The 19,751-nt window shown below is 38.5% G+C and overlaps 1 protein-coding gene across 1 annotated transcript in view; it reads right to left on the bottom strand.

The window, feature by feature from the left end:
- Positions 1 to 19,751, bottom strand: part of PRRC2C (proline rich coiled-coil 2C) — a 78,193-nt gene that overhangs the window by 48,368 nt on the left and 10,074 nt on the right. Inside the window, 7 exon segments of the mRNA XM_006767032.2 lie at positions 582 to 715; positions 1,298 to 1,380; positions 2,712 to 2,935; positions 4,852 to 4,977; positions 6,310 to 6,419; positions 7,727 to 7,898; positions 8,694 to 8,859. Coding sequence (XP_006767095.1) covers positions 582 to 715; positions 1,298 to 1,380; positions 2,712 to 2,935; positions 4,852 to 4,977; positions 6,310 to 6,419; positions 7,727 to 7,898; positions 8,694 to 8,805 — 961 coding nt within the window. The 5' untranslated portion in view covers positions 8,806 to 8,859.

Below are 19,751 nucleotides of genomic sequence, written 5' to 3'. Positions count from 1 at the left end.
TACATAACAAAGAAAAAATAAAGTTCCCATTTTTCAAGACGCTGCTTGTTAAGCTTAAAAAAATCAAAGACTTGATGTAGCTTGTCTTGATGTAGTAACCCAAGTAACATTTCTCCAATTTTGTAAATTATAGATCAGGTCAAGCAAGTAATAAGTTTTAAATGGTCCTTAATGTTGTCTCTCAAAATATCTCCAATTAGCCCTAGCTGAATTGCTCAGTTGGTCGGAATGTCGTCCTATACACCAAAAGGTTGTGGGTTCGATCTCCAGTTGGGGCGTGTACAGGAGGCAAGCGATTGCTGTTTCTCCCTCCTTCTCAAAACAATACACATATCCTTGGGTGAGAATTAAAAAAGATTTTATTTAATGCCAATAAACTCACACTATTAATCGTAAAAGAAGACATCACAACTTACCTGTTGTTTTCTTTAGGACTATTACTTCCTTGCTCATCATCATCACTGAAATTCAGTTCTGTATAATCTACTTCCATCTGGGCACCTATTAAAATAAGGAAAACTCAGAAGGATTGCTTAGAAGCATCAAAAAATTTTAGACGCTTCATTAATTTTGCCTCTTACCTGCCCAACCTTCATCTGCTTCAGCATCTAAATTATCAAATTTATCAAGCTCCTTCAGTTCTGATGCACTAAGGATGGAGGGGCGTTCAGGCTCAGAGGCCCATGAAGGAGGTGGGCCTCTTCCTCGAAGGCCTCTAATGAATGAGAGGTTTTAAGGAGAAAGAATACAAAGGTTTAATAATTCTAAATTAAAAGATTAGAATTTAGTTCATTTCAATTCAACAATGTTTTATATACGATATACAAAATATAATGCATTTATATGAAGAAATTACAATATTAAAATATAAATTTAGGACAATACATAATTCTCATGCAAGTGTTTAATAGCAGACAAGGTTTTTAATTGTCAAAGGTTTAAAATAAAATAAATGTATGTTAAAGGAAAATATGGCTAATACTAATCTCAAAATACAGAACTTTAACAAAAACCATCATTCAGGAGGATGCTGAGCATTAAGCAAAAAGAGAATGGGGAGTCCTTAACATTACAGAAGAAGGGCTAGTAAACAAGTGCCATTGATTTTTAGTGCCCTAATTGACAGTTTTCAGAATTTTATGTAAGATAATTTTGTTGTATAAAAGCTAGCCAAGTATACAATTGTACTTTGAGAACAGAAAAATAAATCAGTCATCACAATCCACTCAACCGCCAGAAAATCTTAATGAACATATATATGTGTTTCATGTGGACTTTAATCATTTAGTAGTCTTACTTGTTTGTTTCAGATAAAGAAGGTGGAAACCTCATGGGACCATGAAGAGGAGGATATGCCATCCTCGGATACTGTTGAAACATCTGAATGTGGAAAACAAACATTGATAAATACCATTTGTAAGATTACCGCCTCCACCAAGTGTTTACAAATGATAACCACCAGCACACATCATAGGAAGAACTTGTTATCCCGTTAACAAAATTACATGAAGGTGATTGTGAACTGACATGAAAAACTAAAAAAGATATGCGTGCACCCCAGAAAACTGCAAAGCCTTAACCCCGTGGTCGGCAAACTGCGGCTCACGAGCCACATGCGGCTCTTTGGCCCCTCGAGTGTGGCTCTTCCACAAAATACCACGTGCAGGCGTGCACGTACAGTGCAATAGAAACTTCACGGTCCATGCGCAGAAGTCAGTATTTTGTGGGAGAGCCACACTCAAGGGGCCAAAGAACCGCATGTGGCTCGCGAGCCACGGTTTGCCAACCACTGCCTTAACCAACTTCTAATACTTGAAAGGAAATAATGTGAGACTTGATCCTAATGCAGGGGCAGATTAATTGAAGGCAGATTTGCTGATAAAGAGAAACTAAGTTCAGGTAAAAATAAGGGAGTTTATACCCCAAGGGGGGTGGACGAGGAGTGGCTTGGAGATTTCCTATGGGTAGGCACAGGTGGATTCTGAGTCAAGTTACTATGCAGACAGTAATTATAAACTGAGACATCTGGGATTTGCTTTAATAATCCAAGATGGTAGGAAACAGGAGATAAGAGTGACCACAAATTAACTGTTAAATATGGATGGTAGATATGGGAAGAGAGAGGTTCACTGTCCTATTATTTCCATTTTTACATATGTTTAAAATATTCCACAATGAAAAGCTAAAAAAGATATACCAATAAAGACTTTAGAACTAAAGCAGTATTAACCCTTTCTGTGCCATACATGACTCCTTTGGCAGTCTGATAAATTCTACAGACTTTTAAAATAAAAATGTCTTAAAATGCACAATCTATAGATGTGAAGTATGACAATTATACTAAAATTCTGTCACCACAATATTAAAAAAAACAAATGTCACATAGTAGTGTATGTACTTCTTTATTAGGTCATTAAATAACAAGTGGGTCTCTCCATGGGCCTAATAAATATTATGAAGTAATGTTGAGTATAAACAACATTTTGAAATATCTAAAATGATGTAATGTGATATGAAAATATCAATGACCCCTATTAATAATAAAAACACAGGTACTGTGATTTGTTTCCTAATTCATTATCAAAGAAAATGCTAATTTTTATTAGTTGTTAATGAAAATAAAAACCTAAACTTTTCCCCATTCCAAGTCTCTTTTTGGAACCCCGATCAAACACCTCTTATTTAAGCACTTGCGATTTAGCAATACTCACATAAGGAGGCATCATAGCTCGGTACTGGGAAGCCAGGGCAGGCTGCTGTCCATTCAGTTTAGCCTGTGGAGGACCACAAGCTATCCTCTTTTCTACTACTTTGAGGATGTCATTTTGCTCTGATGACCCAGCTGTGCTTTCATCCTGGCCAGGAAGCTTTTCATCTTGGTCAGATGTTGAGGGTGAGCCAGCAGACTTACCACCGTCTCTCCAACAAGCAACATCTGGTACAGAGGGAGATAAGAAAGGAGTTAAGGAAAAATCTGAAAACGTAACAGAGTGAAAATCTAATCTAGGCCCTACTAAAGCTTCAGGTAGTCGAGAGCAGTGGCAGAGAAGATGTACTTCAGAAGGTGTCACCAAAACAAAATATGTGGTAGGGGAAGAAAACATTAGTAGTTCTCTATTAAGCTTTACCAATATTTGATATTGAGTTTAAAATCACCCTGAAGTTCCTTAGGGTAGGGAGTTAAGAGTTCTATAATAATAATGCTTTTGACAATAATGCTCATTCATCTTTTCAATCAACTATTGCTAGTTATATGTGACCAAGTGAGCAGATTTAGTGACTATATTATCTGGTTCAACTACACTTAACCAAGTAAGACTGGTAAGTGGTTTTATAAGGAATCCTTGTTTGGTAGGTAGCCTCAAAGAGTCTTTTATCACCTGGTATTCACACCCTGTCTACCACCCACTCACAGTGTACCAGGACTGATCTGTGTAATCTGCAGAATAGAACAGAAGGAATGGCAGGTCAACACGAGTGAGCGTGGAACAGCAGCCTAGTAAAGTCAGTGTCAGATGACAGCTTTACTTCAACTGTGAAGGGAGTTCCTGAGCCAGAACCTCCAGCTAAGCTGCTTCCACATTCCTTGACTCTCAGGTACTATGTGAAACCATCAGTCCATTCAGTTTCTTGTTTTGTTTTTTAAATATATATTTTATTGATTTTTTACAGAGAGGAAGGGTGAGGGATAGAGAGTCAGAAACATCAATGAGAGAGAAACATCGATCAGCCGCCTCCTGCACACTCCCCACTGGGGATGTGCCCACAACCAAGGCACATGCCCCCGACCGGAATCGAACCCAGGACCCCTCAGTCTGCAGGCGGACGCTCCATCCACTGAACCAAACAGGTCAGGGCAGAGCTCAGTTTCTTGTTTAAAGTTGTCAAATTTGTTTTGCAGTAACAGATTAAGTGATGAAAATCAAAGGAAAATAGCAGAGCTGACATGCTATTCCTAATATAAATTCCTGAACATCATGGCACTTAAAAAAAAAAAAAGATGCCCTGATTGGGTGGCTCGGTTAGTTAGAATGTCGTCCCATCCACCAAAGGGCCATGGATTCAATTCCTGGTCAGGGCACATACCTACGTTGACGGTTTGTTCCCCACTTGGACGAGTATAGGAGGCAACCCGTCTGTGTTTCTCTTCCTCTCCCTTCCTCTTTCTTAAAAAACATACCCTCAGGTGAGGATTAAATAAATAAATAAAATAAGATGATTTACCCAGACCTGACAAGAAATAAGCCCCCAAATACAAAATGTATCAGGATATCCGAAATATGAATTTGTAACCATTACTGTAATGAGGAACTTCTCCAGGAATACAGGTCCTTTGAGATATTTGGTAATGACAATATGAAACTAATACAAATAATAAGCCTTAAAGAAATCTCAAAGACTTCATATTTCTATTTCAAATTTTTGCTTTGTAATATACATAATGCAAGTATCTCTCACTATCCAAACTTATTTGGTTCCTGGGTTTGAGTTCAAAAGCAGGGGAATCCCTCAATATTAATGGAGTAGCAAAAGAATAATTTATAAATACGTAAGTATATGCATATTGGAGGTTTGCCTTAAATATTTTACTATTGTAAGAACAACCAAATATTAATGTACAAATAAGTCACCTAGACATCTTGTTAAGATGTATACTTCCAACAAGTTCTCAAGTTGAACTGATACTGTTAATGTAGAAACCACACTTGAATGGCAAACAACTAGTTACTGCCTGCCTTTTAAAAGTAGGCGAGTCATACATACAACACTAGCAGGCAGGAAGTTACATCACAAGATAAAACACAAATGTAACCTCATTCTAGGTTTTTATTAAACAGAAAGTACTCTTACTTGGTGGGCGTAAACTGGGTCCAGGTCCATAGTTGTCATCATTTGCTTCTTTTTCTTTTTTTTCCTGATCCCCAGCTGCCTGCAAGCTGGGAAATTCTTGCTGAAAGTGACTATTCACCTGGATTCCTATAGATTTTTTTTTTTAAAAAAAACAACAACAGTGAATGTAACCTTCATACCAAAGAATATTCAAAACCCTCCCAGGATAGAGCTCTCTGCCTTCTTCTGGTAAATTATTGCATATTTCAATGATGATTATTCGTATCCACAAAACTTTTTAATTATTTAGATTTAGAATCCCTTGGAAAGTTAATGAACAGCCATGAGGAGATAAAGATCTAAGGAACATCCCAGACACTGTCACAGAGGACTCACTAAGATGAAGCAAGTGAAGAGTTTCACTTTTGTTTCTCTCTCATTTATTTCAGAAGTAAATTCCTTAATACCTCTAAGAATCAGTTCAAATTATATCACTGAAAAAGATATTTTTTGGTTAATCCTTCCTCAAGGATATATTTTCCACTGATTTTAGAGAAAGTAAAAGGGAGGGGGAGAGACAGAGAAGAACATCCATGTCAGAGAGACACTTGATTGGTTGCCTCCCACACGCACCTCGACCAGTGCTGGGGATCGAGCCTGCAACCGAGGTACATACATGCCCTTGACCAGAATCAAACCTGAAACCCTTTAGTCTGTGGGCTGACGTTCTATCCATTGAACCAAACCAGCTAGGGCTGAAATAGATTTTAATGAATACTTCAAGTACCATGGTGAGGCTAAAATGCCTTCATCTCATTGCCTACTTTCATTTAATTTACTGTTGAGCTACTAGTTGACCCTCACTCTTTACCTACCTACCCTATCTGCCTGCGTATTTATGTTATACTTGTATATATTAAAAGAGCTGATTTTATTAGCTTCAGGGCTTAGATGAATTTTTCCGTACAATATTTTATAGGTATTTCCTGTTTTTAAGTGGAAAAATTTTTGCTAGGGTGTCCACAATTCCCTGTGGGGAGAGTATTCTAACTATTATGTTTCGGGTTACTCTCTAGTTCTACTCTACCATGGAAATCATGAGCAGTATGTTTGAAACAGAGAGGTTAGGGTACATAGATGAAGATGAATATGGTTTCTAGCAATCTACATGTACTTGTCTCAAACAGTTGAAAGTACAAGCTTTATCTGGTCATGTAGGATAAAGATAAATTAATATGGGACAGCATGTATCCTAAAGACTCCTTCTTAAATCTTACTCATTATCATTAGGGCATACATAGCTCTTGACCTAGAATCTTAATTAGCCCAAGAAATTTTTAAAAGACACCTAATAGGGCCTGAGTATATCCTTTGACAATGTTCTTTGCCCCACCAGCACACTAATCCACCCTGTATCTTCTGCATGGCTGTTCAGTAACTATCAAGCCTGACCATGTGCCCCAGCTAATGTCCACTTACCATCTCCTTGCCCACCTTGCTTGTTACTGGCCCATGATTTTGGAGCAGGTGCTACTTCTGGGGGAGCTGCAACCCCAGGTTTTGGCTGTGCTGGTGGAACTTCTGGTGTTCTTAAAAAAAATATGAATCCATTATTTCAGATATTTTGTTTAAATAAAATAAACTGAATGTTGTATTTAAGGTGAATTTCTGTACAATTATTCTGGCTACATATTTACTCACAGATGCAGCCTCCACAAAAGCTTTCCCTCTGCAACATCCCTTTAAATGAAGTATAGCTGTTTTTGTCCCCCTTCATTTCTACCTTTGGATAAATACCCCAAGAAGACAGCTCTGCTTACTTCCATTTTGTAAAAAAAAAAGAAACACCCATTATTGAACATAGCTCCCCAAAACCTATTTTGAAGAAGTGAACATTTATAATTAGAATTATCAGTTTAGACATACATACAGTCTGGAGTGATGGAATTAGCCAGGGGATAAGGCTAATAAGGCAAGCTCTCCATCTGGCAGTAAACAGGTTCAACACTGTACTTATTTCTGTATTCAAAGGTAACAGCAATCTGCCTAATGCACCCCAAGTAAAAGGGTTTACAGTTTTATTCAATCCCCGTAATGAGTTAATGCTTAAATATGGAAAAAGGTGGTTAAGAGACTTAAGAAATCCAATATATTTCTGGTATACTCGGACCTTTGACTTACTACTGCAAAATAATTCTACAACTAAGAAGCCGAGGACAGTCCATCTTTGACAAGCTTTACTCCAGTAGTCAAATCTACTATAGAGAGCTCCCCAAACAAGAGCACAGAAATTTGATGATATAGGCAAAAAGCATTAAGTACCCAGATACTTGCCTTATTATTTTTAAATTACTGCTACTTAAACTGATCATTCAACAAATTAAGAGCCTCACATAATCCCTGACATACAGAATGTTAAATATTTGTTGAATGAATGATGATTAACAGGGACACTAATTCTATTCCAGCTTTCCTGCTAATTCTTTATTTAGTGAAATAATACCACTTGAGCACCTACAATGTGCACCAGGCATAGTTTCAGGGAACCAGGCAGACAGAAATTCTTTGTGCCATGGAATTATTTAATATAATCCACTTCCAATCACACTAGAAAAAGAAAGCCTGATTTGGTAGGAGTCGGGGAGGAGGGAACCTGACAGAGGGTTATAAGAAAAGTTGTTATTATCAACTGTCATTGTTCTGTCTTAACCTATGGAATTATTGCCACTAAATCCACTTACAGGGAAAATCAATCAAAAGTTTGACTCGATGAACTTTAAAGGGCATGACATATACCATATATCCAGCACAACACCTAGCTAATAGAAGGAACTTAAACATAAGTTCCCTACCAAGAAAGGGGGCTGGTTTCACTCTTTACTAGACGTTGACTTACTTTTCTTCTTCATGCTGCTCTTGTTTTGATGCCCATCCCGTGCCATCTTTAGGTACAATGTTCACGTTAGGATCATTGCCTTTGTTTTCTGCTTTGAGACTTGGGAGGTTAGCGGGTGGAGGCATGCGTCGTGAAATACCAACTTTTCCAAGACTCTGTAATCCATGTCGAGCTGCAACTAAAGATCAATAACATCAACTTTCTTAGAACATCTATTTTATTACCCACTTTATTCTTAAAACAATATAGAAATAGAAATTAATGAAATCTGGAACTATTATTTCCTAATATTTTAAGGTCAGAATCTTTAAGCTACACATCTGCAACAAAATCCAATGCGGAGATTATATTTAAAATAAACTATCAAGCCACTAACCAGATGCTGTAAAAATTCTAACAATAAATCCTATACACAATGAAAAGGTGAACACTGATAATGCCAGTTTTGTAATTTTTTTGGAGCATCTATTTCAAACTCAAAAACTTAGTATGTTAAAGAATAAATATGCTGATCTTATGTGCATAATGAACACTGCTCATGTAACATATGTGGTCCAGCTTTCACTTTTCATTGTAAACACTGGGTTTAAGGTATCAAAAAACAAAACCAAGAAACCACAGGACTCTTTCTAGTCGATAATATGAAATGGAAATAAATCCCACTAACATGTATCTCTATGCCTACCAATCTCCTTGCACCAGTTTCCCCTTTAGACCACACAACTCTACTTTTCTGCTAATAACAAACAAGAAAAACAAACAACCATGTTTATAGATTTTAATTGTAAGATATATAACTTATATCCCCTGAAAAGTGTTGTATACATAAAAAGCTAACTGTAAATAGGGTGTGTGGACATGGGTTTGTCCCACTTCTTAGCAGCAAAAGCTCCAATGCACCACTTACTGGTATAGTAACAAAAGCAAAAAAGCCATAAAAATATAAATGCCATTTAATTTTACTCACCTGTGGTTTTCTGAGTTTCTAATGATTTACCCTTGTAAGTATTAAATAAACTGAGTGTCGCATACTTTTTCCCATCCTTTGCTTTTGTACTCTGGCCTGACTTCTCCGACATTTCGGTGGAAACTCATCGAGTCCAAAACGGCCGGCCACACCCCTTAAAACCAGTCTTAGAGATGCACATAAAAAAAGAAAAAGAGAAAATTTTATAATTTATTAGCCTTCTAAAAACTCCTAAAATTCAAATGTTCACAGAAATTCTGAAAAAATAAAAACACAGAGAAATGAAATCAATCTTCAATTAACTCACATCAATAAGAATTCACAAATTAGCTCTCATACTATTGCCCTTCAGTTTAAGAAATGCCCCAGGAGCAAACCTACAAAGCCCACCTGTATCTACACCCATCTTTCCCAAGGGCTTCCCTTCCTCCACCCATGGTTATTGCGGTTCTCAGCATCACCTAGAAACTTGTTAGAAATGCAAATTCTCAGGCCCACCCCAGACCTACTGAATCAAACACTGAGGATGGGCCCAGTACTCTGCATTTTACTTAGCAAGTCCTCCAGATAATTCTGTGACATACAAAAGTTTAGGGCTCACTGACTTATTATAAGCAGATATATTCTAAAGAGTGGTTCTTAATTCTCTCTGCACATTAAAATCAACCAGGGGATTTCAAATACATGAGAATCTGGGGTGCTGGGGTGGGGCCTGCACATCAACCATTATTTTGAAAAGCTTCTCTAGTGATTCCAATAGGAGAGCAGTCTTCACACTCACTGCCACAAAGGAAGTGTGCAGCTTTCCTCCCATTCCACCTGAGGCCAGACCTTCCTCCCATGACATCCTTCCAGTCCTCATCTTCTTTCTCATTCTAAATTCTTCTCTGTAGGGAATCTTTCACTCCCATGGTTTCAACTACCAACTGGTCACTCCAAAATCTGAATCTCCAGCCCAGAACTCTGTGCTCCTAAAGAACATATGCCACTGGCTATTTACATATCTTTGTTTTGAATGAAGTTTCAACTTTACCTCAAACACAGGCATCTATTTTATATTAAGGATTTAAGAAATAAGATGACCATGCCGAAACCGGTTTGGCTCAGTGGATAGAGCGTCAGCCTGTGGACTGAAAGGTCCCAGGTTCGATTCCGGTCAAGGGCATGTACCTGGGTTGCCCAGGAGGCAGCTAATCGACGTTTCTCTCTCATCGATGTTTCTAACTCTCTATCTCTCTCCCTAACTCTCTGTAAAAAATCAATAAAATATATTTTTAAAAAAAGAAAAAAAAAAGAAATAAGATGACCAAATTATTCTACATAGCACAATAGAAAATGGTAGTTAAAAAATTAAAATGACAGTCAACAGACAACATTTCAACATTTGACAAAATGTGAAAGCTATAAAATAGAACTCAACAAACTGAAGAAAACAAAAAAATCTATGCTATGGACAATTCACTAGAGAAATACCAATAAGCAAATGTATCAAAATGTTCAATTTTATAAGTAAACAAAAATTAAAATAACAAGGTAGGGGGTTCAGCTTGTCCTTGGCTTACACAAGGAAAACAATATAACATTACACAAGTGAACCACAGGGTGACGGAATATTTAATTCAATTCTAGCCATCAAAAAACATTAGGGCTTGGAAAGAATCATAAAATGAACCTAATTTCTCTATTTAATAGCAAAACCAAACCAAAAATTATAAGTTTCCAAATACAGCCCTGGCCGATGTGACTCAGTGGTTAGAGCAGGGGGTCCTCAAACTTTTTAAACAGGGGGCCAGTTCACTGTCCCTCAGACCGTTGGAGGGCCGGACTATAGTTTAAAAAAAAAAAAAACTATGAAAAAATTCCTATGCCCCCTCCACATATCTTATTTTGAAGTAAAAAAACAAAACGGGAACAAATACAATATTTGTATTTGCATGTGGCCCTCGGGCTGCAGTTTGAGGACGCCTGGTTTAGAGTGTCAGGTCTTGTGTTCGATTTCCGGTCAAGGGCCCATGCGGGAGGCAACCAATTGATGTGTCTCTCTCATATAAATGTCCTCATGCCTCCTCCCTCCCTCCAATTCACTGCCTAAAAGAAAAAAAAAGAAAAAGAAAAAAAATGTAAATCAATAGGGAAAAAAAATTGCCAAATACAAAAAATAAGCAACTGACTCCAAAAGCCACAATACGGTTTATATTAGGTCAAAGTAAAAGTGACTGCAAATATATTAAATTAATATTTGAGTAGTTCTTTTTAAGGTTCAAAATTCTATAAAGTTTCTCCTCCCACTATTAAACTACTGTCTATAATATGCTCTTCAGTGTTTTCAGATGCTTATGAGTTTTTATGTTTTAAAGTACTTACTATACCAGAAAAAGCAGACCACAAATACATATGATTGAAGTTAGAGTAAATGAAATGAAAAATAATCAAAAATTAATTGATACACATCGATATGTGTGAGAGATACCCATTGCTATAAACGAATATGTATTTCTGAAGGCTAAGAATTTGTAGCCATAAATTATAAGACTGAATAAACAAGAAAGTCCAATTCCACTATAATGGTTTGCCCATTAAATGTGGGCACTTTTAGTTTAAAGCCAAAGTTTAATTTAGCCTACTACCTTTTTTGGTGTTTTGCTTCTGAAAGGCTTGAGAGACACTCTGAAACTCTCAATTAGATCAAAACTTCATCAACATATACTTGAGAAAAAAATCAGTGACTAGTTTAAAAATATTACTTAACTACATTAAATAAAATAATGTATATATATATGCCCTAACTGGTCTGGCTCAGTGGATAGAGCGTCAGCCTGCGGACAAAAGGTCCCGGGTTCGATTCCGGTGAAGGGCATGTACCTTGGTGGTGGGCACATCCCCAGTGGGAGATGTGCAGGAGACAGCTGATCGATTTTTCTCTCTCATCGATGTTTCTAACTCTCTATCCCTTTCCCTTCCTCTCTGTAAAAAAACAATAAAATATATTTTTTAAAAAATAATGTATATATATTTTTAAAAGATTCCTTTTAGGACAAAGTGTCAAAATAATCTAACCAATCCAGAATAAGCACCATCAAGACTTAGCTTCACCTTGTATAATTTATTTAAAAATACTTAAAAAAATTTAAGTCCTGTTTGGATGACTAAAATGAATTGAAGAATCATGGACCCAGAGCAAGGAAGAACAGTGATAACTTACAGATGGAAAACAAAGTGAGCCCTATGGTTTCCTGAACTTATTGCCTGGAGACTTCCCAGGTCATGGCACTAAGGAGTTCAAGTGGAGGCTGGTAGATTCCCTAAGTTGAAAAAAACGAGTCTGATACCACAGGGTGACCAAAGTAACTAGGATATAATATTGGAAAGAAGAGAGCTATCCAGATAGAAAAATGCTACAGATCTGAAGAGGACCCCCTCGTATATTCAGCAGAATACTACTGTGCACACATGTGTGAGGAAATGACCCTAAGCTAGGGAAGAACCACTTGTAATAATTAGATGAATAATGTCTGTTGCTCACTAAGGGCTGAGAATAGTTACTATTCTCACCAGCTAAGACATTTTTTAAAACCTCATAATTCCCTGGGCATTGGCAGAGTATTCAGGAATGTCTTATCTGATTGGTGGTAAAAAAGTACCCCTCGAGCAGTGGTCGGAGAACTCATTAGTCAACAAAGCCAAATATCAACAGTACAACAATTGAAATTTCTTTTGAGAGCCAAATTTTTTAAACTTAAACTATATAGATAGGAACATTGTTATTAACTTAATTAGGGTACTCCTAAGGCTTAGAAGAGCTACACTCAAGGGGCCAAAAAGCCGTATGTGGCTCGCAAGCCGCAGTTTGCCGACCACAGCCCTAGAGTAAATACTGCTCTGGTCTTGCCTAACAAATCTTAAAGCAACACTCGAAATATCAAAGTGTTTCCAGAAAACTGAGTCCCAAACAAATTTAAAGAATCTATATATATAAAAGCCTAAGCGACACAATGACTGGTTGCTATGATGCACACTGACCACCAGGGGGAAGATGCTCAACGCAGGTGGTCAGTGTGCTCCCAAAGCTGGGCACCGCTCAGCTGTCCGCCAGGTACCAGACACCAGGCTCATGCTGGTGAACACAGCTCCACAGGGCACGAGCCTCTCCTGCCACAGGTGCAGTGGGGCTGGGATGAATGGGAGCCACGTGGCGCCCTCTCCAACCACCTGCCACTTCGAGGGGTCCTGGATTGCGAGAGGGCGCAGGCTGAGGGACCCCACCGGTGCACAAATCCATACTCTGGGCCTCTAGTATTTATATAAAATGAAAGTATCCAGCACCCAAGAAGATAATATCCACACTGTAGCGTCCAATTAAAAATTATTATTCAGCCCTGACCGGTTTGGCTCAGTGGATAGAGTGTTGGCCTGCGGACTGAAGGATCCTGGGTTTGATTCCAGTCAAGGGCATGTACGTTGGTTGCGGGCACATCCCCAGTAGGGGGTGTGCAGGAGGCAGCTGATCGATCGATGTTTCTCTCTCATCTATGTTTCTGTAAAAAAACAATAAAATATATTAAAAAAAATTATTATTCAGCCTGGCTAATGTGGCTCAGCAGCTGAACGTTGATCCTGGAACCAAGAGGCCATCAGTTAGATTCCTGGTCAGGGCACATGCTCGGGGTTTCAGGCTCCAAACCCATTGTGGGGGCGTGCAGGGGAGCCGGTGAGGGCTGACAGGAGGCAGGCGATCAATGATTCTCTCTCATCATTGATGTTTCTATCTGTTCCCTTCCTCTGTCTCAAGAAATCAATAAAAACATATTAAAAAAATCATTATATAGGCAAAGAAACAAGAAAATATGAACCAATTAAGGAGAATAATCAATCAACTAAAACCAACCCAATTGACCTAGATGTTAGAATTACTGTACAAGAATATGAAATGTTCTTTTTTTTTTAAAAATATATTTTATTGATTTTTTACAGAGAGGAAGGGAGAGAGATAGAGAGCTAGAAACATCGATGAGAGAGAGACATCGACCAGCTGCCTCCTGCACATCTCCCACTGGGGACGTGCCCGCAACCCAGGCACATGCCCTTGACCGGAATCGACCCCAGGACCCCTCAGTCCGCAGGCCGACGCTCTATCCACTGAGCCAAACCAGCTTCGGCTGAAATGTTCTTTATTAAAACTGCATTCTATACATTCAACAAGTAGCAATAAACAATAAGAACTTGAAACTAAAGTACAACTTATGATAGCAATTAAAAATATGAAATACTTAGTAATATAGCTGCTGACAAAAATGTGTAAGATTTGTATACTGAAAACTGTAAAACATTAAAGACTTAGATAAATGGAGATATGCTGTGTTCATGGGTCAAAGGACCCCAAATTAAGATGTCAATTCTTGCCAAATTGATCTATAGATTTAAAGAAATCCCAACCAAAATCTCAGAAAAAAAATTGAGGATGGAGGGTTGAATTTATCAACATGATTCCAAAATCCATAAGGAAATGGACAGGATTTAGAAAAACCAAAAAAAACACTTTGTAAAGAGGAAAAATGATGGAGGGCCAATGTTACCTGATTTCAAGAGATGTAAAACACAATGAAGATGTGATACTGGTGTAAAAACAGAAAAGTGAATGGAACAGAATAGAGTCTATGTGACCTGATGGAGGTGTCATCTAAGGTCACAGCAGTGTGCCATCAAACCAACACATTGTATAATTCAAATTTACACACGCTAATTCTATATCAATTTTTTAAAAAAGAACTATAGACAATATGTAAAACCTTAAACTACAAAACTGCCAAGCCTGGGTTAAAGAAAAGACTTCTTAGTACACAGAAAAAAATAACCCATAAAAGATGAAATTTATAAGTTGGCTTTTTGCTTTTTTAAAGATGATCTAACACTGCATCAGAGATCTACAAATGACAAGCAAACACATGAATAGATGTTCAGCATTTCAGCATTAGTATTTGGGAAATGCAATTTAAATCCAAATGAGATATTTCATACATCTACTCTATTGACTAAATTACACACAGTTATACCAAGTATTGATAAGGATGGACAAGAAGTGGAACTCTCACAGCCCGCTCATGGAAATGTAAAATGTTGCAACCACTTGGTAAAACAGTTTGGCAATTTCTTTCTTAGAAAGGAAAAAAATCCACCAATCCCCGCCCCCTCCCCCTCATCCCACTCATTTATACCAATAAATAAATAAATAAATAAATAAATAAATAAATAAAAACACATGCCCATCTCAAGACTTGTACTCTGGTTTTATCTGATAAATTCAACTCCTCCAAAAAATGAAAAACTGTCCACCAGGTGACTGGATAACCAAATTATAGTATATTCATAAAAGCCTCTTACTTTCCAATTCTGTTCTGTTTGGTTGCATTCACAGCATTTTTTGGCATCTAAAATGATCTGGTTTAGCTAGTATTTGAATCACCAGATTACACAGTGAGGACCAGGAGAGCATATTTTGGCGCTTGTATCTCCAGTCCATAAAATACAAGACAGAGCAGGTGCTCAATGTTTTAAAGTATGGATCACTTAATGAGCGACATGTTATAAATTTTATCATATACCATATTACAGTCAATATCCTTGTATATGTATTTTACACACTTACGTTACTATTTCTTTAGATAGATTCTTACACGTTAAGTTGTACTACTGGATTCTAAACCATTCTTAGCTCCCAGGCCATACAAAGAGGCCACAGCCCAGATTTTAGCTGCCAAGCCCTGTCTTTAGTTCACTGTAAATATAATGAGAAATGTCTATTATAATGACACTACAATTTCCCTGTGAAACTGCCGGAGCCAGACATTTTTGGGGGGGCCAGCTTTTGAGTAAGTTGTTTTTTTGTTTTGAGCCAAATTTGGTAATTCCTAGAAAACCCTTACCTCTCAATCCTTCTCTTCATGTGTGTTTATACTATTTTTCTCATTCTTAGTTTTAACTTAAGAGTGATTCGGCTAACATATTTTATCCAAAAGAGCTAGCTCGTAGATTTATTGATTTTTATTTTTGTTTTAATTTGATTTTTCTTTCCTGCTTTTTGGGGTAACTTCTTAAACATTTTTTTTGGGGGGGGGGCTGGTAATGAAAGTTCTTAAGAGCATTCCTTTTTTAACGTTAAGAGGTGTTTTCTGTGTTAGTTTTGCAACTTTGATTTTGAGGTCCTCCTTTTTCCAAGATAGGCTTGTTTTTAATTTCCAATTGATTCACTTCTATATTCTAGTTTTGTCTATTGGTTAACTTTGTAGCCACAAGAATCTTAAAGTATTTTCCTATCAACACTATTTGTTGATTCTTTGCTTATTCTGACATTTTCTGCTTCAATATTAGCTCTATTATTACACTGTTTTTCATTATCAGGGCTGCTGATTTCTGAATCCAATCTTACCAAGCTTCACACCTCCCTCCCCCCCTGTATAAAGAAGAAAATCATTGCCATCTGTCACCATACTCAATATGCTACTTCACTTCTGACACTGCTGGTCACCATCGGTGGGGGATGGGAGTTCCCCCACACCCAGCAATTCTTAAGATTCTCCAACCAACCAGCTAGGTGTCCTACAACTGAACTCAATTCTGACACGATCTACCTGGAGACAGCATGAAATCTCATAGGTCTCAGAGCCTCAAGAGTATAGTATCTTCACCACCATCAACATCACCACTTCAGATGCCATTGGAAAAGTCCAGATTGTTACCTGGGCTTTGACTGGCTGGCTATAAACCAGAGGTTTGATTAATATAGTAGAGCACTTCACAGAACTCAGGAAAACAATTTACTTATACTAGATTACTCCTTTATGACAAAAACATTTAAAGACACAGCCAGATGAAGAGCACACAAGGGGAGGCCCAGAGGGTCCTGAGCAGGAGTTTGTGGTGCTCCACCTCTTGGAAGTTCCCCCAACCAATGCAGTTCAGGGATTTTTTATGGCGCGAATGATTAAGTCACTGGCTATGGGTAATGAATTTGACCTCCAGTTCCTCTCCCCTCCTAGGAGGAGAGGAGGTTGGGGCCTCTCTGAGGTAAAGGCTTCTAATATGGATCTCATGGGGAAGGAGCCAGGTTCAAGGCTGAGGAAAAAGCAATACAAAGGCCCTGATATGCTAATCATGTTCAAAACATAAAAGCTAGTAAGAAAGGGAGAACTGAAATACAAAGAGAAGACTGAATAAGGTAGGCCTATTAGGATTTTAAATTTCACCTTTGAAGCAAAGGGAAGCCATTAGATTCTGAGCAGAAGTATGTCTGTTATTTTAGAAATATCTTACGGAGGCCACGGGTGGAATGTAGAGACCTCACAGACTACAACAGCCTAGGCACCCAATGATGTGTCTGTGGCTGAAAAATGGAGACTAGATATAGGATTGTCATGAGTCTTCCTCATAGCTCCAAAGTAGCTTGCAAGTATGGTGATGCCTCTTCATTTTGAGCACTGGCCAAGAGAACCTAACCCACATCTATATCACTGTTTCTAGGGGATTACAAATCTCTCTAGTGTGCTCTTGTCCTAGGATACTGAAGCCTATTGAAAACAATGCCCTCTTAAAGCCTGCTGGAGCAATTAGTATATTCTCTGAAATACAATTCAGTAAAGCGATCTTTTACAGATTACACAGAAGCAATGAAGTACCTCCCTATTGCTTCAGAGACAATATTCATTCAACAGCATTTATACAACAAATTGTGTTGAGAACTAATAAACTGCCAATTGTTGTTCTCAATTAATAAGTAAACAAAATATGGAAATGAAAAAAAAAGCAACTGGGTAAATAGGTTGGGAAAGGTCCAGAAGACCTCCCTGGAAAAGTGACATGAGCTACAATGATCAATCAGTGGTTCTCAACCCAGGCTGCACAGTTATCTAGGAAAACTTTAAAAGATGCTATTGCCCAGGCCTCATGCCAGAACAATTAAATCAGAATTTCTGGGTTGGGGCTGGCAACAGTCACAGTTGAGAACCACCGAAAAAACAAACCAATTTTGGTCAGGAGAAGGAGGTTCCATTGTAAAGGTCATGCCTGCCAGGGAGAGGCTGAGGGAAGTCAGAGAGCGGAAGGTGGAGGAGGCAGAAGTCAGATTTGGGGGAGGCTAGTAGTATTGCCTGAGTTTATTCTGAATGCCATGAAGAGCTACTAGAGGGAAAACTAACAAAAAAAATTTCAATCGCTTGGCTACATTCAGCAGACTCACATTTAAGAAAGAAAATGGTACAATTAGTAATTCAAAAACCCTTGAAACAGTAAATTCAATAGGAACATTTCTTTTCTACTAGCTTCTGATTTCAAAACAGGGATCAGCACAGTTATGAGACCAAAGAAATTATATCCTCTACTTGTACCACTTTTAACTTTGGAAGTTTTTTGTTGTTGTTTCTACAGTGTTAAGGATATTTTCAATGTTACTACCCTGCTTGCTATGTATCTAAAAATCAAAATCATTAAGGATCAGTTCTGAAAAGCCAAAGCCTTTAGAATAACACACCTCTCATTCTTTGTTTATGGGAAGAGAAAGTAATCTTATTTCTAAATTCAAGGTTCTATGACTCTAACTGAGCAATTCTGGTAAAAAACTAACATTTTTCCATTGAAGTTAGATATACCAAAACATGTGCATCTGCATTTTCCAGGTTTTGGACAATTAATTACTTTGTAAACAGATACTTGGGACAAAAAATGTTAAGATGAAAATGAGACAGGCTAGTAAGACAGGACAGCAGAATAGGGAAAATTGGAGACAGTTAAAAGCCAAGCAGTTTATAGCCATCTAACAATTCCTATCTTTTGTAACAAAATACCACATGCGGGCGCACATTCGTGGCCCATGTGCAGAAGTCGGTATTTTGTGGAAGAGACACGCTCAAGATGAATGGATTCATAAAAATTAATATTTTTTCTTGAACATTAACTTACCAGACAACGAGTAACTGCACAAATAAGCATAATGCAAATAAATCTATTTTTCTTGTTCTCCGAAAGTGAAATATTTCTTGTTGCACACACCAAACAAGTCAGTACAAGATTAATGACATGGCAATCGGCTGCTAAAATATCCACTGCTAGTATTAGTGGAGAGAAATGGTGCGCCTGCGTATAAGGCACATTAAGGGAAATGAATGCAACGCAATTACAGTAACCAGTCATTAGTGAACATTGTAGTTCACTGTTAATAACTAGAGGCCCAGGGCACGAAATTTGTGCGGGGGGTGGGGGAGGTGGGGTCCCTCAGCCTAGCCTGCGCCATCTCCAATCTGGGACCCCTCAAGGGACATCCCTCTCACAATCCAAGACTGCTAACTCCCAACTGCTCACCTGCCTGCCTGCTCAACACCTAACTGCTCCTCTGCCAGCCCGACCGCCCCTAACTGTTCTCTCCTGCAGGCCTGGTCGCCCCAAACTGCCCTCCCCTGCTGGCCCGGTCACCCCTAACTTCCCTCCCTTGCCAACCTGGTCGCCCCTACCTCCCCTCCCTTGCCAGCCTGGTCGTCCCCACCTGCCCTCCCCTGCAGGCCTGGTTGCCCCTAACTGGCCTCTCCTGCAGGCCTGATTGCCCCCAACTTCCCTCCCCTGCAGGCCTGTTTCCCCCCAACTGGCCTCCCCTGCAGATCTGATAGCCCCCAACTGCCCTCCGTTGCAGGCCTGGTCCCTCCCAACTGCCCTCCCCTGTTGGCCATCTGTGTCCACATGGGGGCAGCCATCTTGTGTGTTGGAGTGATGGTCAGTTTGCATATTACTGCTTTATTAGATAGGATTATGTATACCAGGATATTGTAAAAATTAAGTTACAAAATTTTTATGAAAATGTTTCTTACATACTGTTATATTGGCTGGGCTGCAAAAATATTCACTGTGAGCCACATGTGGCCGGTGGGCTGCGAGTTTGACATGCTTGGTTTACACCTCTCCCCAACTAGAGGGTAAAATAGCTTAAATCACCCTACTCAGGAATCCAATTAGTGCCATTTGCCAACCACACCCAACGACAAATGAAGTTAAGGGAATAAATCCCATTTTGGCATATCA

Source organism: Myotis davidii, unplaced genomic scaffold, assembly GCF_000327345.1.
Source record: "Myotis davidii unplaced genomic scaffold, ASM32734v1 scaffold580, whole genome shotgun sequence".
NCBI lineage: Eukaryota > Metazoa > Chordata > Mammalia > Chiroptera > Vespertilionidae > Myotis > Myotis davidii.
Note: the sequence above shows the minus strand (reverse complement) of the source record. Positions and strands in the feature narration are given on the sequence as shown.